The following is a 25278-nucleotide window of genomic DNA, read 5'->3' on the forward strand; positions in this document are numbered from 1 at the left end:
TGATGCCATACTATTCATTTACAAGCGCTGGGGTAGATTACATCAAGAAAATATTTTTCTGTAGTTTTTCCTTATATTACCACAATCTATAGTCTGTCTTTACTGTTTCTGTTTTCTGGCAGATATCTTTCTCTTATTCCTGTTTTTATTATCCTCCCATCCAGGACAGGAATTAAATTTGGCATTTCTGACAATCTGGCCCTTCAGATTTTTAGGAGCTGCACAGGTGGCCCCCACCTTTAGGTTCAGGCTGCTGATCCATCTGTAAGACAAAAACAAAACAACCTACTAAGTCACAGTCAGCAAGGTTTGCATCAAGTTCACAGTGAGGTAGTAAACCTGGTTGTGTATTCTAAGGTCCTATTGGTAATGCAGCTAGAAGGAAGATATTACTGCACAAACATAATACTTGCATAGTGAATTGCCTTTATTCCTGGGAGCTGAACGAGTAAACAACCTTTTCATTAGATCTGGATCTTTGGAAGAAGCTGAACATGATAATTCTGAGTTATTAGACTCTTCAGAGGATCTTTTAATAGGTGACACTTCACTGATATCATTGTACTTGGATTTTTTTTTTCTCTTGAGCAATTGGTGATATTAGTTTCAGTACCCAATATGCTAATTGGGCTGTGTCCTGTCCAGTGGATGATCCCAGCTGCAGCCCAGGACCACCCAACTAACAGTAGCAAGCCTAACTAGTATGGGTTAGTTCAGACAGAGTTTTTTGGACCAGAACTTGAGGCGGAGGCCACCTGAGGTTCTGGTCCAAAAGCCGGGTAGCCATGACTGAAAGCCGGTGCACTGCACAGCATCCAGCCAGCGCCGCACCTCTAATGAGGCGAGGTGAGGCAATAGCCTCAGGTGGCGTAATGCCGGGGAGTGGCATTTTGAGTCACCTAAGCCAGTCCAGGACAGGCCGCTTTAAACAAGAGGTATGCAACTTGTCCTGGGCTGGCTTAGTGTTTTCGGCGGGGGAGGAGAAAGATGGCTTGGAGACAGCCAGGGCCGGCGTTGGGGGAGGGGGGTGCAGCTGCTTAACCCTCCGGACACTATACTGCAGCCCTTACACCTACCAATTTATTAGGTCCTGTCCGTGCAGCCTGGACTCTCCCCTCCCCCCTCACAGCAGTGTCTGATCGTAGCTTGTGGGACAGGAAGAAGTCTGCAGTGATGGAACAGCTTCATTCCAGACAAATGTGAGTGTGTAATTTTTAGGTAAACTATATTTAATATGTATATATATGTATATTTGCTTATAGTTTATGTCTTGTATACTGTGTGATTACTGTATGTTTGTTATGTGTGAGTATATATGCTGTAAGAATGTATATGCATACCTCCCAACCGTCCCGATTTCCGCGGGACAGTCACGATTTGGGTGACATGTCCCGCGGTCCCGGTTGGAGGGAGGTATGTCCCGATTTCAACTCAGATCTGCGTCCAGAGGACACAGATCTGAGTTGAACACATATGCGGTTGAAGGAAGGAGCTGACACATGTCAGCTCCTCGCTTCGCCACTGCGTGTCTCTCTCGCTGACACATATGCGGCTGAAGCGAGGAGCTGACCTGTGTGAGCTCCTCGCTTCGCCGGTGCCGCCGGCTACTGGCTTGCAGACGCGATGTGTCACTCACATCGCGTCTGCAAGCCAGTAGCCGGCGGCAGCAGCGAAGCGAGGAGCTCACGCAGGCCAGCTCCTCGCTTCAGCCGCATATGTGTCAGCGAGAGAGACACGCAGCGGCGAAGCGAGGAGCTGACATGTGTCAGCTCCTTCCTTCAACCGCATGTGTCGGCAAGAGAGGCGCGCAGGGAGCAGAGGAGAAGGTAAGTGTAATGTGGAGGTGGAACGTGAAACTGGGGGCAGATGAAGGAGAGGACGCCATGACACTGGGGACAGAGATGGAGGGGACGGCATGACACTGGGGGCAGAGATGGGGGGACATGAATCTGGGGGCAGAGATGTGGAGACATGAATCTGGGGGCAGAGATGGGGGGGCATGAAACTGGGGTAGAGATGTGGAGACATGAATCTGGGGGCAGAGATGGAGGGACATGAATCTGGGGGCAGAGATGGGGGACATGAATCTGGGGGCAGAGATGGAGGGACATGAATCTGGGGTAGAGATGTGGAGACATTAATCTGGGGGCAGAGATGGGGGACATGAATCTGGGGGCAGAGATGGAGGGACATGAATCTGGGGACAGAGATGGAGGGGACATGAATCTGAGGGCAGAGATGGAGGGGACCTGAATCTGGGGGCAAAGATGGAGGGACATGAGATGTGGAGACTTGAATCTGGGGGCAGAGATGTGGAGACATGAATCTGGGGGCAGAGATGGGGGGGCATGAGATGTGGAGACTTGAATCTGGGGGCAGAGATGGAGGGACATGAATCTGGGGGCAGAGATGGGGGACATGAATCTAGGGGCAGAGATGTGGGACATGAATCTGGGGGCAGAGATGGAGGGACATGAATCTGGGGGCAGAGATGGAGGGGACATGAATCTGGGGGCAGAGATGGAGGGGACATGAATCTGAGGGCAGAGATGGGGGGACATGAATCTGGGGGCAAAGATGGAGGGGACATGAATCTGAGGGCAGAGATGGGGGGACATGAATCTGGGGGCAGAGATGGGGACATGAAACTGGGGCAGAGATGGAGGGGACATGAAACTGGGGGCAGAGATGGAGGGGACATGAAACTGGGGGCAGAGATGGAGGGGACATGAAACTGGGGGCAGAGATGGAGGGGACATGAAACTGGGGGCAGAGATGGAGGGGACATGAAACTGGGGGCAGAGATGGAGGGGACATGAAACTGGGGGCAGAGATGGAGGGGACATGAAACTGGGGGCAGAGATGGAGGGACATGAAACTGGGGGCAGAGATGGAGGGACATGAATCTGGGGTAGAGATGTGGAGACATGAATCTGGGGGCAGAGATGGAGGGACATGAATCTGGGGGCAGAGATGGAGGGGACATGAATCTGGGGGCAGAGATGGAGGGGACATGAATCTGAGGGCAGAGATGGGGGGACATGAATCTGGGGGCAAAGATGGAGGGGACATGAATCTGAGGGCAGAGATGGGGGGACAAGAATCTGGGGGCAGAGATGGGGACATGAAACTGGGGCAGAGATGGAGGGGACATGAAACTGGGGGCAGAGATGGAGGGGACATGAAACTGGGGGCAGAGATGGAGGGGACATGAAACTGGGGGCAGAGATGGAGGGGACATGAAACTGGGGGCAGAGATGGAGGGGACATGAAACTGGGGGCAGAGATGGAGGGGACATGAAACTGGGGGCAGAGATGGAGGGGACATGAAACTGGGGGCAGAGATGGAGGGACATGAAACTGGGGGCAGAGATGGAGGGACATGAATCTGGGGTAGAGATGTGGAGACATGAATCTGGGGGCAGAGATGGAGGGACATGAATCTGGGGCAGAGATGGGGGACATGAATCTGGGGGCAGAGATGGAGGGACATGAATCTGGGGTAGAGATGTGGAGACATGAATCTGGGGGCAGAGATGGGGGACATGAATCTGGGGGCAGAAATGGGGGACATGAATCTGGGGGCAGAGATGGAGGGACATGAATCTGGGGGCAGAGATGGAGGGACATGAATCTGGGGGCAGAGATGGAGGGGACATGAATCTGAGGGCAGAGATGGGGGGACATGAATCTGGGGGCAGAGATGGAGGGGACATGAATCTGAGGGCAGAGATGGAGGGGACATGAAACTGGGGGCAGAGATGGAGGGGACATGAAACTGGGGGCAGAGATGGAGGGGACATGAAACTGGGGGCAGAGATGGAGGGGACATGAAACTGGGGGCAGAGATGGAGGGGACATGAATCTGGGGGCAGAAATGGGGGACATGAATCTGGGGGCAGAGATGGAGGGGACATGAAACTGGGGCAGAGATGGAGGGGACATGAATCTGGGGGCAGAAATGGAGGGGACATGAAACTGGGGGCAGAGATGGAGGGGACATTAATCTGGGGGCAGAGATGGAAGGGGGACATGAAACTGGTGGCAGATGAAGGGTGTATATGAAACTGGGGGCAGAGATAGAGGGGGGACATATAATTTATGGGTGACTGTAGGAGGATTATATTTCATGTGCACATGAAAAATTAACGAGTGGGCGGAGCCAACACAAAAGTGGGCGGGGCTAAATTTGACGTGGCGCGCTACGCACGCCGCACATTTTGTCCCTCTTTCAGTTCTTCAAAAGTTGGGAGGTATGTATATGTGCTAGGATAATGTATACACTCACCGGCCACTTTATTAGGTACACCATGCTAGTAACTAGAGATGAGCGAACACTAAAATGTTCGAGGTTCGAAATTCGATTCGAACAGCCGCTCACTGTTCGAGTGTTCGAATGGGTTTCGAACCCCATTATAGTCTATGGGGAACATAAACTCGTTAAGGGGGAAACCCAAATTCGTGTCTGGAGGGTCACCAAGTCCACTATGACACCCCAGGAAATGATACCAACACCCTGGAATGACACTGGGACAGCAGGGGAAGCATGTCTGGGGGCATAAAAGTCACTTTATTTCATGGAAATCCCTGTCAGTTTGCGATTTTCGCAAGCTAACTTTTCCCCATAGAAATGCATTGGCCAGTGCTGATTGGCCAGAGTACGGAACTCGACCAATCAGCGCTGGCTCTGCTGGAGGAGGCGGAGTCTAAGATCGCTCCACACCAGTCTCCATTCAGGTCCGACCTTAGACTCCGCCTCCTCCGGCAGAGCCAGCGCTGATTGGCCGAAGGCTGGCCAATGCATTCCTATGCGAATGCAGAGACTTAGCAGTGCTGAGTCAGTTTTGCTCAACTACACATCTGATGCACACTCGGCACTGCTACATCAGATGTAGCAATCTGATGTAGCAGAGCCGAGGGTGCACTAGAACCCCTGTGCAAACTCAGTTCACGCTAATAGAATGCATTGGCCAGCGCTGATTGGCCAATGCATTCTATTAGCCCGATGAAGTAGAGCTGAATGTGTGTGCTAAGCACACACATTCAGCACTGCTTCATCACGCCAATACAATGCATTAGCCAGTGCTGATTGGCCAGAGTACGGAATTCGGCCAATCAGCGCTGGCTCTGCTGGAGGAGGCGGAGTCTAAGGTCGGACCTGAATGGAGACTGGTGTGGAGCGATCTTAGACTCCGCCTCCTCCAGCAGAGCCAGCGCTGATTGGCCGAATTCCGTACTCTGGCCAATCAGCGCTGGCCAATGCATTCTATTAGCCCGATGAAGTAGAGCTGAATGTGTGTGCTTAGCACACACATTCAGCTCTACTTCATCGGGCTAATAGAATGCATTGGCCAATCAGCGCTGGCCAATGCATTCTATTAGCTTGATGAAGCAGAGTGTGCACAAGGGTTCAAGCGCACCCTCGGCTCTGATGTAGCAGAGCCGAGGGTGCACAAGGGTTCAAGTGCACCCTCGGCTCTCCTACATCAGAGCCGAGGGTGCGCTTGAACCCTTGTGCAGCCTCAGCTCTGCTACATCAGAGCCGAGGGTGCGCTTGAACCCTTGTGCACACTCTGCTTCATCAAGCTAATAGAATGCATTGGCCAGCACTGATTGGCCAGAGTACGGAATTCGGCCAATCAGCGCTGGCCAATGCATCCCTATGGGAAAAAGTTTATCTCACAAAAATCACAATTACACACCCGATAGAGCCCCAAAAAGTTATTTTTAATAACATTCCCCCCTAAATAAAGGTTATCCCTAGCTATCCCTGCCTGTACAGCTATCCCTGTCTCATAGTCACAAAGTTCACATTCTCATATGACCCGGATTTGAAATCCACTATTCGTCTAAAATGGAGGTCACCTGATTTCGGCAGCCAATGACTTTTTCCAATTTTTTTCAATGCCCCCAGTGTTGTAGTTCCTGTCCCACCTCCCCTGCGCTGTTATTGGTGCAAAAAAGGCGCCAGGGAAGGTGGGAGGGGAATCGAATTTTGGCACACTTTACCACGCGGTGTTCGATTCGATTCGAACATGGCGAACACCCTGATATCCGATCGAACATGTGTTCGATAGAACACTGTTCGCTCATCTCTACTAGTAACGGGTTGGACCCCCTTTTGCCTTCAGAACTGCCTCAATTCTTCGTGGCATAGATTCAACAAGGTGCTGGAAGCATTCCTCAGAGATTTTGGTCCATATTGACATGATGGCGTCACACAGTTGCCGCAGATTTGTCGGCTGCACATCCATGATGCGAATCTCCCGTTCCACCACATCCCAAAGATGCTCTATTGGATTGAGATCTGGTGACTGTGGAGGCCATTGGAGTACAGTGAACTCATTGTCATGTTCAAGAAACCAGTCTGAGATGATTCCAGCTTTATGACATGGCGCATTATCCTGCTGAAAGTAGCCATCAGATATTGGGTACATTGTGGTCATAAAGGGATGGACATGGTCAGCAACAATACTCAGGTAGGCTTTGGCGTTGCAACGATGCTCAATTGGTACCAAGGGGCCCAAAGAGTGCCAAGAAAATATTCCCCACACCATGACACCACCACCACCAACCTGAACCGTTGATACAAGGCAGGATGGATCCATGCTTTCATGTTGTTGACGCCAAATTCTGACCCTACCATCCGAATGTCGCATCAGAAATCGAGACTCATCAGACCAGGCAACGTTTTTCCAATCTTCAATTGTCCAATTTCGATGAGCTTGTGCAAATTGTAGCCTCAGTTTCCTGTTCTTAGCTGAAAGGAGTGGCACCCGGTGTGGTCTTCTGCTGCTGTAGCCCATCTGCCTCAAAGTTCGACGTACTGTGCGTTCAGAGATGCTCTTCTGGCTACCTTGGTTGTAACGGGTGGCTATTTGAGTCACTGTTGCCTTTCTATCAGCTCGAACCAGTCTGGCCATTCTCCTCTGACCTCTGGCATCAACAACGCATTTCCGCCCACAGAACTGCCGCTCACTGGATGTTTTTTCTTTTTCGGACCATTCTCTGTAAACCCTAGAGATGGTTGTGCATGAAAATCCCAGTAGATCAGCAGTTTCTGAAATACTCAGACCAGCCCTTCTGGCACCAACAACCATGCCACGTTCAAAGGCACTCAAATCACCTTTCTTCCCCATACTGATGCTCGGTTTGAACTGCAGGAGATTGTCTTGACCATGTCTACATGCCTAAATGCACTGAGTTGCCGCCATGTGATTGGCTGATTAGAAATTAAGTGTTAACGAGTAGTTGGACAGGTATACCTAATAAAGTGGCCGGTGAGTGTATATGGTATATGTATGACTGTGTAGGTATATATGGGTGTGGTGGTTTTGGAAATTGCTTTGTGCCACTTACACCTACAGAAACGCCATTGGTTTCCCTATAAGTATAATGGAAGCAGAAAGTCCGCAGAGGAAACCTCTACAGTAACCTCTACTGAAACCTCTTACTACTGTAAAAAGCGCTGTGGGAAAAACTATGATGCGATGTCGCTGCGGTTTTTCCCGCAGCACTTTTTTTTGCTGTGGCTGCTACGTGAGGCTTTATCCTTATAGTGTGATGCATAGATGATAAGAATTAGGCCCAACAGCGAGACACAGCTAGAAAAACACTGGAAAAAAATAGCGGTGAATCAGTTTATTTTTTTTCCACAGTATTTTTCTTTTTGAGCTTTTGATGCATTTTCCTGCACTTTCTCCCCCTATTAATTATATATGTAAATGCTCGTGATTGCGCAGCTAGAACTACCCTGCCATAGATTAAGCGCATGCATTTTACAATTTGCAGCATCTTCCACATCTTTTTTTTCTTGCAATGTGAGGATGCGGTAAATTGATTAAATTTCATTCAGTTTGCTCGTTCTGTAAAACACTTATTTTTCTGCAGTGGACAAAACAATGTTTCTGCAATGTAGGAATTTTTTTTTGTTGCAGATTTTGCTGAGGTTTTCTTTTCTTTTTTTTTTTGTAATGTAGATTGTGAGCCCCATATAGGGATCACAATGTACATTTTTCCCTATCGGTATGTCTTTTTTTTTTTTTGAAATATAGGATGGAAATCCATGCAAACAAGGGGAGACCATACAAACTCCTTGCAGTTGGTTTTTTGCCCTTGGCGGGATTTGAACACAAGGACTCCAGCGCTGCAGTGCTAACCACTGAGCCACCGTGTAGCCCCTATTGATTTTGCTGAGGTTTTCTGAGCCAGAGCCAGGAATGGATTGAACAGGAGGTAGAAGTGTAAGATATTCCTATATATTTCCCTTTTCTATTGTAAACACTCCTGAGTTTGTCTAAAAAAAACCCAAAAAACGCAGCAATATCTGCAACAGAAAAAGCTGCGTTTCTGCAATGTGGAGCCTCAGCATTGAGTGAACCTTTCATGTCCTCAGAGATGGGTGGTATTATATACCACTAGAAAAATGACTGAATTGCACTGCTCCTATTAACCACTTCTGGTGGATGTAGAAATGTGGTTAATAGTACCGCGCCCCTTCAGTATTCAGTCCTGGGGGGCAGCAGAGAGGCTAGATTCACCACTGCATCCAGCCGCGTACTCCTCTCCGGATTAGGCCCAATTGGCCTAGTAAGGAGAAGGGAGTGTCTTTAGGCCAAATCGTGAGGCGACTCAGCCTGAAGAATGAGCACCTTGCTTCTTTTCTTCTCCTGAGTGGCTCCCATTGATTTCAATGGGAGCCGTATTTTTGGTCAGGATTTACAGCCTCAAGATTGGCTTGAAAACTGCATTTAAAAATCAGAAAATGTGAACAAACCATGCAGAAAGAAAACAATTTCTTAACTGTGACCATTTCTTGCAAATGATAGTCCTCTGTAGTATGGAATAAGCCTATATTCACACGACAATGAAAATCATCAGTATGACAGTCATTGGCTGCATTAAATACAATGTAAGGGTGCATGCACACTACGTAACGCCGGGCGTGTATGAGAGCCGTACACGCCGGCGTTACAGCAGACTGCCGAACACTTCCCATTCACTTCAATGGGAGCGCTCGTAACAGCGGCGTTTACGAGCGCTCCCATTGAAGTGAATGGGAAGTGTTCAGTAGCCCTGCTGTAACGCCGGCGTGTACGGCTCTCATACACGCCCGGCGTTACGTAGTCTGAATGCACCCTAAGGGTGCATTCACACTGAGTAAACGCTAGCTTATTCTGAACGTAAAACACGTTCAGAATAAGCGGCGTCTAAAGCAACTCCATTCATTTCTATGGGAGCCGGCATACGAGCGCTCCCCATAGAAATGAATGGGCTGCTTCTTTCACTCCGTGCAGTCCCATTGAAGTGAATGGGGAGTGCCGGCGTATACGGCAAGCTCTGCTCATGCCGGAGCGTACACGCCGGCACTCCCCATTCACTTCAATGGGACTGCACGGAGTGAAAGAAGCAGCCCATTCATTTCTATGGGGAGCGCTCGTATCCCCGCTCCCATAGAAATGAATGGAGCTGCTTTAGACGCCGCTTATTCTGAACGTGTTTTACGTTCAGAATAAGCTAGCGTTTACTCAGTGTGAATTCACCCTAAGTGAATTAAGTTATTCACAGGACCGGTTTTTAATGGTCGTTGCCACACAGATTTTGGATTACTGAACTGTAACTATAACATCACTTGTGTGTCCATTATATGACCATGGACTGATAAGTTAGCAGAATAAATAACAGTAAAGCAGAGATCTAGAACACGGCGAGGAATTGATCCAGAAAGTATGTTGGATCATTGTACAACTTTTCATTATACAAACAATAGCATTTGTTTCTCAGTATTTTTCTGACACTGGACAACCACTTTAGGCTGGGGTCCCACATGGCATAAACGCTGCGTTAAAAAAAACATGACATTTTACAGTCACTGCAAAGTGGATGAGATTCTAGCGAATCCTATCCCCACCTTGTGGAAAAATACACGCATCAGACAAGCTGCAATTTCCAAAACCATTGCGGTTTTTGGAAATTGCACCATGTCAGATATACCTACGGACATGGCGGTGGTTTCCCTTTAAATATCATTGAAGCAGCAAGTCCGCAGAGAAAAACTCTGCGGGCTTTCTGTGAAAAGCGCTGTGGGGAAAAACCGTGATACATTGCTGCCGTGGTTTTTTTAGCTGTTGGACACTACATGGGGCCTTAGCCTAAAAGAAACTAAGAAAGATATATCTGATGCAGGCGCCCCCGTCCTGTCGCCCAACTGTGAAGAAACTATTGCTCATAGCTTCTAGCAGGAGGAGATACCCAGCATGGACTATATTAGACTCCAGGGTGGGGCAACATCAATATTGAAAATCATAATTATCCTACTTTGGAATGGTGAAATAATCAAAATGCACAACCCTAGCTAAAGCCATTGAAACCTACCTGTGGAGATGGAGCAAGTGACAGTCACAGTTAAAGGGATTGTTAGCCAAGTTAATGACTTCAAGTCCATTGAAGTTTTTCATGTTAGGAAGGTTCTGTAGGTTGTTGTTTTCCAAATACAGACTCTTAATATTTTTGCCAAGGCCTAAAAATGCACCACTGGAAATCTAAACGAAAGACAATGTATAAACATTAGATTCAATGCTCTTATTATTAATATGATGAATTTCATTATTGATAACACTAATCACAATCTACAACCAGAAAATAAAAAACAATTAGAAAGAAAAGTAGCCCTGTATGGGGCTCACAATCTACATATAAATAAGGTACAATTAAGTCCATACATGGTCAAGTTTTTCTTGTGCGAAAAATCCTGTCAGCTTACTTTACAGTGTATTGGCGGTGCGGCATTAACACTGCACATCTGGATCAATTCCAGCAGATGTGAAGGTGTATGTCAAAAATACTTGAATGTTCAGAATACCACACAGAAACAGCGAGAATAAATGAGCACGGGCAAAGTAACAAAAAGAAACACGACCTACAAAAAATGGACTTACTACATACATGTAGATACCTAAATATTTATTATTGCATAACAATATGTGACAAAGTAATATACAAAATAGTTCATTGGGATTGGGTTTTCCGATTTTTGGGTCCCCAAGTGGGCCCGAAGAGTGTAAGCTGGAGCGCAGGTGTCAACCAAGCGTACATAAATACAGAAACACCAGCACTAGACAGATGTTATTAGGTAGCGTTCACACTACTGTTGGTGTCCACAAAGAAGGTGTCCATTTAAAAAAAAGAAAAGAAACAGACAGTAAGGGAGCCTTAACACGGAGTAAACGCACATGTATTTTTGCAAAATACACGTGTAAAAATATGACTCCCATTGACTTCGATGATATTTTTTACATGTGTAAAAATACGCCTGTAAAATGTCATTGAAGTCAATGGGAGTCTTATTTTTACACGTGTATTTTGTAAAAATACACGCGCGTTTACTCCGTGTGAAGGCTCCCTAACTGATGGCTATCAGTTACTTTCCATTGCTCATAGACTTCAATGTTAAAAAAAAAAAACGGACACTTGCTGTCCGTTTTTCAAACGGACCGAAAAGTCCTGCATGTAGGATTTTTTTTGTCCTCTTGAAAAAATGGACATGGTTGTAAACGGACACAAAAGGACACTAAGGGCTAATTCACCCTGGGGCAACAAGGCAGATTTTGACAGTGGATTTCGCCTCAAAATCCGCCTCCATACAATGGTGGTCTATGGAGACTGCCAGGCTTCTTTTTTCCTCTAGCCGCAACATGCCGCTAGCGTAAAAAAGAAGCGATCTGCCATTTCTTCAGGTGGATTCTGCGGCTCGCTGAGCTGCGGCTTCCGCCTGGCAGCAGCAACCTCCAGAGTCGGCTCATTCTTTTGGGCCGAATCTGGAGGGGGAATACGCGACGGTCGTGGCAGGCGGGTTTTGACCCAAGAGTGATGCGGCTCCCCGCGTCACTCTCGGTGCCAAAATCTGCCCCCCGTGTGAACGACCCCTTTAGGGCACAAGATAAAATCCCATTGAAATGAATGGAAATTGTAACGGACATAGCTAGTGTCTACTGCTAAAATCTTGAACGGACAGTAGCTAAAGACACTGCTGTCGGACACCAACGATAGTGTGAACGCCCACTTACATCATACATCTGAACTCCTGCTACTTATTGCAATGAAATTATTCAATGTTGCACATCAGGGATGTACCTAGACTTTGTATGGGTGCAAGTCCCGACAGAGGGTGGCAATACGTCCAAGAATTAGATAGTTAGGAAAAATTGGCTGCAACTCCAATCAGATGCAAAAATACTAGTGATTTTTAATCCAAAACAAATGCACTTGTCTTGAACTAAATTTCACTACTTTTTTTGCATCTGCCATTTTTTCCTCTCTCTCTCTCTCTCTCTCTCTCTCTCTCTCTCTCTCTCTATATATATATATATATATATACATATACACACAGTATATATGTGGCATTAAGATCACTTTCATACTAGGGACATTGTCTTTCTATTTGTTAGAGAATAGAAGATCCAAAAAAATGGAAATTTAGAATAATTTCCGTTATACTGTTCTTTTATTTGTCATAATTAACTTCATTATTAAAAAGTGAAAAAGGATAAGTTCCTTTCGTCAGGTTTTTTGGATGGAAATCATGACGGAGATAAATTTTTAAATTTTTCCTATTGAAAAAAATGGAGAAATGGCTAAAGCGACTTATCCTTTTCATTTTTTTGTACACTAAAGTCAGTTATGACAGATACAAACAGAAAGTCTTCCATTTATACCTGTTATAAGGAAAACCATTTTTCCATCTTCAATGATTCAGAATCATGAAAAGGACAATATGGTCGTGAAGAGGTATTGGTGAAAAAGGTATTGTAGTGAAGAAAATTATCATTTTCTAAAAGGATATGGACACCTGCACTTATTATTTAGTTTTTACTGCATTGTATATATTATATCATATAAACTATTTCTGCACTTCCTAATTAAAGATATTTCACTGTTTTCTTCTATAGCTTGCATGTATTACAGTGCACTGCAACCTCTTAGACTGATTCAGTCAAATTGTATATATACTGTACACACACATGCTATACAGAAATTCCATGCATACATACATGTGTTTTATAATCTATACACAGTCAATCCCTGGTATCCACAGTTTCATTAATATAATGCAAGGCTTTATACTAATGTCCGAACCTTTGGATAGGTCATTAATATAAAATTGTCAAGCTCTGCACTGATCAGCTGTTCTCTGAAGCAGATGCCTCTGTAGACTGTGTAGTGACCGGGATTGTAACAACATGGCATAAGCCATCTACTTTTGGCTCTGTACAATGTACAGAATATCATTTGATGCTCTCTACGATTTCCAGTATACACAGGTAAACTTAAAGCCTATTCCCTTCAGATACCAGGATCATACTGTATATATATGTACATTGTGCATACTGTACCTATATACACATCTAACAAGGTTAACCCAAACTTCTGCAATTGGTTAACCTGCTACAGCCTCATATGTTATCACAGAAGACAACAAAAACCAATGAAAAATCATTGGAAAAACATTTTATGTACTGTACATCTGTACATTAAACACATATATTACACTGACATCCATATACTGTATTTATATATACATATATACACATACATACTCAAACATATATATGTATATACACATATAGACATAACAGATACATACGAATATACAGACATCCATTACACACACCTTTTGTGCAGACTGGACAGAGCATTTCATACTTTTCATACTATTGCTGTACCTGTTGCAGTCTCATGTCGTTCAGATATAGATGCTGCATTGATTGAGATACGGGCACAAATGCACCATTGCCAATGTTTTTGATGGGATTCTTGGATAGCTTTAACTCAGTTAGTCTATGCAGTCCTTTAAAAGCTTGCGTTGGTACCTCGGATATCAGATTCTCATCAAGATGGAGTTTTTCTAGATCTTTCATATTCCGAAAAGCTGTTGGAGCAATATAATTTATTTTATTTCCCGTTAGATATAACCAGTGAAGCTTTTGTGCCCCGGCCATATTGTTGTTAGAAAGTGAGCTAATAGAGTTATACTGCAGATGCAGTGAAAAGAGACTTGGTAGGAGCCTAAATGTTTCCTTTGGAATAATATTAAACTTGTTGTTGTCAAGGAAAATGTACACAATTTTTGTAGCCCCTTCAAAGACTTCAGGTTTTAATGAGGATATCTTATTATGTGATAAGTAGAGATAAACCAAATTTGTCATCCCCATGAATGCGCCTGGATGGATGTCATTAATTTCACAGTTTTGTAGGTGCAAGGATGCTACCTTTTTCAAATCCAAGAAAGACCCCTTTGGGACTGAGTGAAAAGAATTCCTACGCAGATCAATGAGAGTGGTATCCACATGGAAACCTTTGGGAATCTTCTGTAAAGATTTATTGTCACAAAGGGCATGTTTGACATCAGTTTTGCAATCACAGCTCTGTGGACATGCATCTTCCGCATCTGGTTTTTCCGTGACCACTGGTATTCTGTAAACATCCTCTGGAAAGTTTCCACATTTCAGATCTCTAGCTCTAAGTGAATCCAAGTGGTCTCCATGAAAATGGTTGGGACCAAAGCAAAACAGATCAACCTTTAATCTTAGAAATTCAGCCCATTCCTTAAAAGGTCTCAAAAAACAATCACAGATGATGGTGTTTCCTGTTAAGTTTAGCTGTTTTAGCTGTTCCACTCCAAACAATGGTTGAATTGATCTGATCTGATTGTTACTCATGTCAATTAAATTGAGTTGCTTACTTCTCTCAAATGCCTTGTAAGAGACATCCTGTAATGCCATGTTATTGAGGAGGAGCTGTTTTAGAGATGACATTTGGACAGCTTCTTCTAAAAGGAAAGTCATTGGATTCCAACCCAGCTCTAGCCTAGTAAGTCCAGACAGTCTTGAAAGTGCTTCAGTTGGAAGATACTGCAGTTCATTATGGTCCAGGCTTAGCCTTTTCAGATTTGGAAGTCCTGCAAATGTTTCAGTTGACACAATGCTAATCATGTTTTTTGAGAGCCGCATCCATTTTAGCTGCAGCAACCCCTGAAATACCATATCGGGCAGGTAGACTAGGAAATTGTCTTCAAGATTCAGAAAACTGAGAAATCCCAACTGACTAAAAGCTCCCGGCTTTATCTCCTCAATTCGATTTTTCTCAAGTATTACTTGTTCAAGAGATGGAAGTCCATCAAAAGATTCCTGTTGTATAAAACTTATGCGATTTGAGCCAAGATTAAGGTACCGTAGACGTGCAAGACTTCTGAATGCCCCTTCCTCTATTGTTTCTATGCTGCAGTTTTGAAGATTGAGATGCGTTAGGTATGGGGTTGAAAGAAATACTCCTGATGGGATTACCTTTAGTTCATTTTTTTGGAGGGTCAGTTTTTGTGTGTACTGCAAAGAAAAATATTAAGATTATTACAACATTTGCAACATATACACAGAATGGAAAAACTGTAGACTTGGAGCTTGTAGCTCTAAAGTCTTATAAGCATCAACATCATTGAACTAAGGGATTATTTCCCTCATTTAGCTATTTCACATAAAATCCCAACATCTTGAGAATGGAGGTCCACTTACCCCTATTTGTGGCCACAGAGAATGAATCTCTTAAAATTCACATATATATGAATACAGAGAGTCGCACATGTGCAACCACATCTACATTCTCTTTAGCAGTGGCGTAACTAGGAATGGCGGGGCCCCGTGGCGAACTTTTGACATGGGGCCCCCCCCCCAACCGATTCCGAAGACCTCGACCGACCCCCTCCTCCGCACTCTATTATGTCCATAAGTGGCCCCTGCACACAGTTTTATACCCCATAGTGGCCCCTGCACACAGAATTCTACCCCATAGTGGCCCCTGCACACAGTATTATGTCCATTAGAGGCCCCTGCACACAGTATTGTGTCCATTAGTGGCCTCTGCACACAGTATTTTGTCCCCATAGTGGACCCTGCACACAGTATTATGTCCAGGATCGGCAAGTAAATAGGGCCCGTAACAGCCAATTAAAAAAAAACAAAAAAAAAAAACGCAGCGGTAGCGGCTGTCACCGGGCCCCCTAATGGCCCGGGCCCTGTGGCAGCCGCCTCCGCTGCCTCTATGGTAGTTATGCCCCTGCTCTTTAGCCTTGAAACAGAAGTTTGCAGGTCCCAGTGGTGGGACTGTTATCTATTGACTATTTTAGTATATGCTATGGATGTACCATAAATAAATTCCATAGGTAGGAATAATCATTTAAAGGGGCTCTATCAGCAAAATCATGCTGATAGAGCCCCACATATGCGTGAATAGCCTTTAAAAAGGCAATTCAGGCAACGGTAAAGTTATATTAAACTACAACACCCCCCCCCCCCCGTTTTAAAATAAAACCCTAAAACAGAAAATGTTCAACTTACCTTGCATGGGGGGCGGGCATTCAGGGTCCGACGTCATCTTCAGCCACGCCTCCTCTTCCAGCAATGTCCCCGGGTCCCGTCTAACTCGCGAACTGACATCGATAAAAAATGGCTGGGTGCATGCGCAGTAGCATGCTGTTTCTACTACTGCGCATGCGCCCGCGCCATTTTTTATCAATGTCAGTTCGCGAGCTAGACAGGACCTGAGGACATCGCTGGAAGAGGAGGCGTGGCTGAAGATGACGTCGGACCCTGAATGTCCACCCCCCCCGTGCACGTTCGGTAAGTTGAACATATTCTGTTTTAGGGTTTTATTTTAAAATGGGGGGGGGGGGTTAAGTTTAATATAACTTTACCGGCGCGAAGAGTTGACACGGTGGAAAAGCTTTCCGCTGTGTGAACATACACTTTCTCTATCTGAAACCTAATCTTATAAGGTTCATGGTCATGTGATGTACACACAGGTGCACAGCTCGTTACCATGCAGATTTCGGATTACTTTGACTATACATGCTGCACCATGGTATAACCATATGACATCATATTACAGAGATTTGTGAAATACTATAATATTATGATATTTGATGGAATATGTCGCTTATGCCCATAGACTTTTATTGGTGCTATGACAATGATCGGTAATCTGTAATACATGTGCACGAACAATTGTTTTTTCAGTGACAGTAATAAAAAAAAAAAAAGCTTATACATAGGTGTAGTGAAAGTCAAAATCCATACTAACCTGTGGGATATTGGGTGGTATCTCGGTCAGGTTCTTATTAGCACAGGTTACAAAAGTTTTGATATTGTCACAAATACAGACCTGAGGACAAGGATCAGATAGAATTGGACTGGCAAAGGACAGCACTAGAAAACAATGCAGGAACAACATCTTCTTTGAACCTATAAAATAAAATGACCATTATAAAATAAAATAGAAAACATTTCAAATAGCTGTGGAAAGATTCTAAACTACTCTTAGACCCTATTCACATCTGCATTTGGGTATGGGGAGTCAGCTTGGGAACCTCATGAATGGAAACTTATGTGCATAAAAAAGCTGTTACCTAAAGAAACCCGCAGACCATAGACTATATAGGACTGTACTCTTTGCATGTTTCGTGCGGATACTAAGCAGTAACCACACGGACTTCCCGAATGGAAACCCGACTGCAGGTGTGAATAGGGCCTCAGGCCAAATTTGGTCTGAGAGATATGGATTGGCTACTCAGCATATATCCCAGACTAAGCCAGGACTCAGACCCCCAGCATTATAGTGACCTATACCAAATATGAGACATCAGGAGACAAACATAGGACAGAGCAATGTTCGCACGTGGCATCAGTGTCCAGTATCACCAATGTGTTTTATCCAAGATTGGACTTTGTCAGGTTGTATAGCTACTGGAGATCTGTTTCACATATATGTTGTAGGTACGTCTTATAGGGGATAATGACCTATTACCTTTCTTATATATATCATAAACATGTCTCAACTACAGATATTCTCACTAAACTGGACTGAATAGAACATGTCTACTCAATAGGAGAGGGAATAGAATGGAAGGGGATTATCTTCATATGGGCAAAAGCATTAGGCAGCTCCATCAAATGCCACAGGGGAGTGTGACAATAACACAACCTTCAACTGTTAGTGTGAATACACAGTAAACCTACTTGATACATAATAAAATACACTCATTGGCAACAAAATGGGAGTGTGGCAGTAACAACTGTTGATGTGAACATGCAAAACATCATACATAATAAAGTACGCAGCTACAAGGAGTTGTTAGGATTCTCTGTCTGAATATAAAAATCATATATGTAAATGACTACAATATTAGTGTTAATGATAAGTTTATTAATTAAAAGGAGGCTCAAGGCCCTGTTGGGCTTCTGACCTGGATGCAAAATTTCCATTTGTACATGGACACATACAGGTTCCTTATGGCATCCCTTGCCACATATGCCCACAAGTGTTGCAGCTATGCCAGTAGATTAGCACAGTCATCAATTTCTGAAGCTGTTGTCACATCTGATCCAATAAATGTGGTGCTAAATTTGGCAACTGGGCAGTCCAAGGAAGTGTTGCAACGTGGCAGAGACATTCCTGGAATACCCTTGCTGTGTGTGTGGGTGAGCATTATCATGCTGAAGTCCTGTTGTGAAGGGCAACAAATGTGGCAGGATGTCCTCCATATGTAATTGAGTTGTTAATAACCCTCATATCACTACTTTGGGTGAGCAACTGTTGTATGCAATGGCTTCTCAAATCATCACACTTGTAGGATTGGTTTTCTCCTTAGCAAAGGTAGGATTGAAGTGTTCACCACAAGGACTCCATATGTAATTTTGAGCATTGTTGAATCCCAAACATAATCTGAAATAATTACTAAAGATGATATGGTTCCAGTCCACAGCAATCCAGGTTTGTTGACTGCAGTGGCTGACTGTCAATGGCAGGATATGTTATGGGCACCATGACAGCAAATTTCAGTCTGCTATGTGAATGTAGATTGTGCAGAAACAGTGGTGTGTAATGAAAGTGCCACTTGAGTCTAGACAAGGAAACTGTGGGACCTGATTAAGCTTGTTGGTGGATCATATAAACTTCTCTACTGATGATCTGTCTGGGCTGTCCAGAGCATGATCTCTGTGCATGCGAGCCCTCATGTAACAGCTAGGTCACAATGGCCTCGGCAGCAGGCAATGACCATCCTGCATCTCTGTGTCATGATGTGCCCCCTCTCAAACTCCATTAACTGGGCAAAATATCTTCAAGTACATTGAGGAGCTTTGTGTATCAAATTACCTGAAATAGATTTTAGGGGTGTTTCTTCTCATGTTGGGGCTTCATTCTCCGCTCCAGATAATTGCTCCTAATTGCCGGCCAACTCCGCCTCTAATAGCTTGAGTGGCATCTCTCATTTTATCACACTTTACCTGCAGTTGGGACGGTCATCTAAAGTAGAAAATGAAGCCCTGGCAGGAGAACAAACATCCCAAAGACTGAGGCCCCACATTGCGGAAACACAGCTTTTTTTGTTGCAGATTTTGCTGCCGGTTTTTGAGCCAAAGCCAGGAATGGATTATACAGAAAGTAAAAGTATAAGAACTTCCTAGATATTTTCCATTCTTTTCGTAGCAATTCTTGGCTTTGGCTACAAAAAAAAAAAAAAAAAAAAAAAAAGGCAACAAATCTGCAACAAAAAACTGCTTTTCCGCAAGATGGGCCTCAGACTATAGACCCTTTTCAGCTAATTTGAATAAAAGTAAAATTATGATTTTTATGAAAATTGAGCTGCATTGCAGAATAGGAAAGACATCTGTTAGGGAATTGCTAAGACAGCAATTCCCCATTAGCTATTGAACCCTGGAACAGGACACAAGGGACAGTGAGCCCTAAGCTGAAGCCCCCAACTGACCCTTTCTCGAAACGCGTTGGAGTTTTTTTAATGTATTTTTTGTTTGTTTTTGTTATTTGCACTATGCACTATTTACACTATTTGCACTATGGACATGGATATGGACTTTTAAATTAAAATAAAAGTTTAATTTTAACCGGACCGGAGCATTGCGGACCATTTGCATGTATCATTTCCAGTGGAACCTCTTTTCCTTGAAGTCCGGGGAACTATTAGGTCGTGCACCCTTTGGTTACCGGGTTATGGTGAGTGGCAATGTGCATATGCATGTAATTTTTGTGACCCTTCCTATTGCCAGGCCCTATCCTACGTAATAGACGGCAACCACGAAGACGGTCCCTTCCTGTATATGTGAGACACAAAACGCAGACAAGACGGACAACAACAAAGGGAGGTCAGCTAGCAAAGGGTCAGTAACAGTCGAGCGATGCAGTGCCAAATTGGAGTCCAAAGAATAGTCAGTAGGGAAAGCCAAAGGTCAAGGATTAGAATGCAAGCAAAAATAGTGACAGCAAGGAGCAAGTACGCACAAGGCAATAGCAAGCACTGGTGTTAATGAGAGCCAAGACTAAATAGGGGAAGAAGGACCCGCCCTGAATCTGACAGGAAGGCAGGCTGTCAATCACAGGGCAAGACAAAATTTAACCACTAATGGACAGAGGCAACAAGGGCAGAAGACGGGTGTGGTGCAAATACAATCACAGAACTAGAGCCGTGTTCACACAGTGCAACTAAAAACGTTAAGCAAATTATCAAACCACCCGCCTCCTGCGCCGCTGCACGCGAGCAGAGGGTGGCGCAGAGGCCCGAACAGGCAGAGATGTTACAGCATCTTTTCAAAGTGCAGCAGTATCTTTACAAGATACTTTCATTAGTTTGATACCAATTTTCCTGACAGACTCCCATTCATTGCCATTTCTGCCTCTAGATTCTAGTAATACTTCATGTTGAGCCTTTGAGAATTCTACAAAGTCATAAGGCTTTCCTTTAATGTCTCCCCCTTTTTCTCATGTGATGGCTTCCTTCGTGGCTGGCAGTAGTTAGAAGAATGTAGATCTCACTAGGAGACGGCTGCATTTCACTTGTTATCAGGATCAGAACACAAAACATGCTTTCCCATTGCTAACCATGTCACCAGCTATAAAAAGACCACACACATAGATTTACATTAACAAAGAGAAGTGATACATAATGTACTGACTAAATCCTGGAGATTTTATTGGAGTGCGCTGACATGTGCCTGTACTGTGCTACACTATCAAATACAATCATATGTATATACTGCTACAGTATGTACAATAGTTTTTCCTTATGGTCTTTGCCTGTGTATTTTTTTTACAGGTAAAACATGATAAAAATACATGTTTAAGGCTAAGGCCAGATGTGGCAAAATGTAGCTAAAAATGCTGAAGAAAAATAAGCAGCAAAGATACAGTACTTTCATTATTTTACTTTGCTTTTCCGTTTTTCTCCCACATAAGTCTTTAGGGAAAACTCTGCGTGTTTTATGTTTTTGACAATGCTGCTCTTTCAGGTATTTTTCTCCCACAATGTGAAGATGAGAAAAAAAAAATTGATTTAATTTGCTGGAACTGTGAAATTTATAATTTTTTGGTGCCATTTTGATGTATTTGAGATTTAAACATATATATATATATATATATATATATATATATATATATATATGTTTAATAAGACGAGGGTAAGTCCTGGTTTAGACGTAAAACTTATATACTTGAAATCCTGCATTAGAAATTGCTGCACAGTGACCAAAAAGAAGTGAAATGATGAAGTCCACATAACTGTGAACAGAGCTACTACTTTTCTTCATAGATAAAAGGCTATTCAGCAAAGTTTTCCACTCCATGCAGAGGAAATGAGCGAGCTGAAAGATGAGCCTGTAGTCCGACTCCTTCCATATTTACTATACTTGTCCCTGCTGCAAACATTGATGCTCAGAATACTAATTCCACACCTATACACTTATATCCTATACACATATATACACTTCTATAATGTAACATGAAATACAATTATTATGCAATAATTAAAACTTAACAGTCATCACATTTGACATCTATTTTTTTCAGTTTTGTCTAGTTTTCCTACACAACCAATTTACAAACTATTCAGTCTAATAAAATAGGAAGAGAACGACTCACAGGGAGAAGGTAATCCGGCTGCAATAGGAGACTTACAGGCTGTAGCAGGTACAGAAGGTCCTTACACTTAGATATTCAAGTCAATGGCAGGAGGAGACATGAAAGGTGGAGCCCAAGGAGGGAAAGGAGGGGGCTGTGTCAGATGCCACATACCTCCAAAATACCTCACTTCAATTATATAGGAATGGCTTAGTACACAGTATACACATGTTGTACTAGAAATAGCAAATGTTTTTGGGATACTCTTTATCCATTTATGTTTCAGTTTGCAACTTTGTATGATATAGTTTATAATTCTTTATTTTTCATAAACCAAAACTGTGGCATAATTTCAACCACTTACCATGCCTATAGATATTATTAAAACCACACATCGGACAGGCATGTTACATTAAAGTACATTAAAGTACAATTGAGAGCTTTTAGTTTCAAAGGTATTTATCGAATAGCAACAGTAATAAAAAATACAAAAACATTATAGTAAGCATAAAAAGCAGTGCAACAAGTACAGTTAAGTAAGCAGAATGCAGAGTAATTACAGTGCAGGAAGAGTCACTATGAATAAACAGATAGAGGTAAAATGGTACAAATACAAGAGACCGACATAGGGAGATGAAATCGCTTTTAATGGAAATAAAGTATTTAATGAGAGCATCCATAAAACCGTTGGTTGAGTTTGTGCTAGCAGGCTTCTGAGATGTGCTGAGCGTTTTCTGCAGCCCCTGAGGGAGGAAGTAATCCACAGTCCTACATCAGCCATATACAGCCCTGAGACAGGGAAGGAACTGTCGTCAACCACATAGAGACAAAAGTGTGCCAACAGTTTGGAAGAAGTTGTGAATCACAGACCCCACCAGCCAGGGCCCATTCAGGCCTCTAGGACTTTGTAGAACTCAGCCCCCATAGACATATTGGGAGAGGCAGAAACTTATATGTTTTTTTTGGAGTGGAGAAAAGGCACTAGTTATCACTATCTTAATCTCCAACTGGAAGCGCCTCTGGAGTACAACTACCACCACCATCAGTTACCATGCAGGGCTCCTTCATCATTGTCCAGCCTGGAATGTGGGCTGGAGGAGTTTGGTTAAGTATCCTTGGCATACCGGTTACATCACCACTGCTACTACTACTCCAATCCTTCAGTTCCCTCCTTTGCCTTGCGGCAAATCCATGTGATCAAAAGTGGCAATATCAATGAAATGATTGCTCCACTTTCATCAGCTGATGTAAAGACTGAAGCACCAGAACAAAACCTGAAATGTGACTGGTTATGGCAGCAACTGCAGTTAGAAGGTACAGCACCCAACCCAGAAGAAGAAGACAGATTGAGGACCCTGCAAGAGACTTATTGTCAAATTTTTGCACAGTATGAATACTATGAGTGTACAAGTGCCATTGAGCACAGGATATTGGGGACACGATTCCCATCTGGCAATGTTATAGGAATATACTAGCATTATATTAGGGGGCCATCTGCCAAATACCAAGAAGTAAATGAATTGTTAAATGATGCAAGGTAAAGTGATTCAAGAAAGTCCATGGACTGCTCCAATAGTATTGGTGCGAAAAAAAGGTGGGAGTCTTCGATTTTGTGTAGATTACAGAAAATTAAATGCTTACGCACATAGAGATCCATATCTACTACCAAGAGTTGAAGAATGGGCAGAGCTGACGTTATGGGGGAGCAAACTGGGCAATTGCCCAGGGCCCCGTCCCTAAGGGGGCCCCAGGATCTGGAGCTTGATGACTTCGGATCCGGGAGTCAGGCTCGGCCATATCAATAACAGAAAGGGACCCAGCATTAGGTGCCACAGGGCCCCTTTCCAAGGTGAGTAAAAATAACAAATATTTTTACTCACCTGTCCTAGGCATCCGGTGTCATCTTCTGGACTTCAGGTGACGTCATACTTTCCGAACATTGCTGCTGAGGCCAGACCCAATCACATGCCTCAGCGGCAAAGTCCACAACATGTGACGTCAGCAGCAGAGAAGAGTAAGCCGGCGGCGGGGACAGCAGAGCACCGTGAGTAGGCCCAAGAGAGGTAAGGCAAGGTGCGTATAACTGTTTGTTATTTTCCCCTTATCTCCCCTGGGCCTCCAATTATTATACTCTGGGATCTGAAGAGACCCCAAAGTATAATATAATAACAGCACTGAGGGAGTCTGTGGGCCACTGTGGTTATATGGAGTTCTCTCTGGAGAGCATATTATAATGAGTGGAGCCAATTTGGAACATTATAATGGGGGCCCTCTGGAGAACATGTTATATTCTGTGAGGCCACTGTGGAGCATTATACTGGGGGGCCTTTTGGAGAGCATATTATAAGGAGTGGAGCCACTGTGCAGCATTATACTAGGTGGGTCCACCTTAGAGCAATGTTATATTGGGGAGGGGGCAGTGTGTGCAGCCTATTATACTGTATAGGGCCACTGTACAGCGAATTATATTTGTGTGGGACTTCTCAGGAGCATATTTTATATTACATATATATATATATTATATATTATATTCTGTGGGGCCACTGTAGAGCATTATACTGGGGGAACACTGCGGAGAGCATATTATACTGTTTTGAGGCACTGTGGAGCATCATACTGGGGGAACCCCTCTGGGGAGCATATTATACCGTGTGGAGGCCATTGTGGAGCATTATACTGTGGGGACCCTTTGGGGAGCATATTATATTATGTGGGGCCACTGTGGAGCATTATTCAGGGGGCACTAAGGAGCATTATACTAGGGGGGCCCCTGGAAAGCATATTATATTGTGTTGGGCCACTGTGGAGCAATATACGGAGGGGCACTGTGGAGCATTATACTAGGGAGGCCCTCAGGGGAGTATATTATACTGTGGGTCACTGTGGAGCTTTATACTGGGGGGAAGGGACAGTATGGAGAGCTTATTATATAAGGGCTTCTTGGGAGCATATTATATTCTGTGGGGCCACTGTAGAGCATTATACTGGGGGGGCACTATTGGAAGCATATTCTATTGTATGGGTCCACTGGAGCATTATACTGGCGGAACCCCTCTGGGGAGTGTATTATACCATGTGGAGGAGATTATCGAGCAAGTTATACTGTGTGTATCCACTAGCCATATAAGGGGGCTATTATATATTGAAATTATATATACAGGGGGATATTAATAAGGATGAACTATTATTTATTAGGGAGGAAGTATTTATGAAACGCCTATAAAAAGGGGGAAACGATTATGCAAAGGCATCTATTATAAGGAGGGAGCTATTATTTATGAGGTAACTATTTAGAGGTGGGGTATAATTGATAAGTGAGTT

At 43.9% G+C, this 25278-nt stretch overlaps 1 protein-coding gene across 1 annotated transcript; it reads right to left on the reverse strand.

Moving 5' to 3' along the window:
• Positions 1 to 99: 99 nt before the first annotated feature.
• On the reverse strand, positions 100 to 22033 carry CHADL (chondroadherin like). Its single transcript, XM_075287172.1, has 5 exons — positions 21979 to 22033; positions 17131 to 17291; positions 13722 to 15380; positions 10375 to 10541; positions 100 to 262 (listed from the first exon to the last, which is right to left on the reverse strand). Exons 2-5 carry the CDS (start codon positions 17278 to 17280, stop codon positions 100 to 102), a joined length of 2139 nt encoding a protein of 712 aa, XP_075143273.1. The 5' UTR covers positions 17281 to 17291; positions 21979 to 22033.
• Between the last annotated feature and the right edge of the window lie 3245 nt (positions 22034 to 25278).

This window comes from Leptodactylus fuscus, chromosome 9, assembly GCF_031893055.1.
Source record: "Leptodactylus fuscus isolate aLepFus1 chromosome 9, aLepFus1.hap2, whole genome shotgun sequence".
NCBI lineage: Eukaryota > Metazoa > Chordata > Amphibia > Anura > Leptodactylidae > Leptodactylus > Leptodactylus fuscus.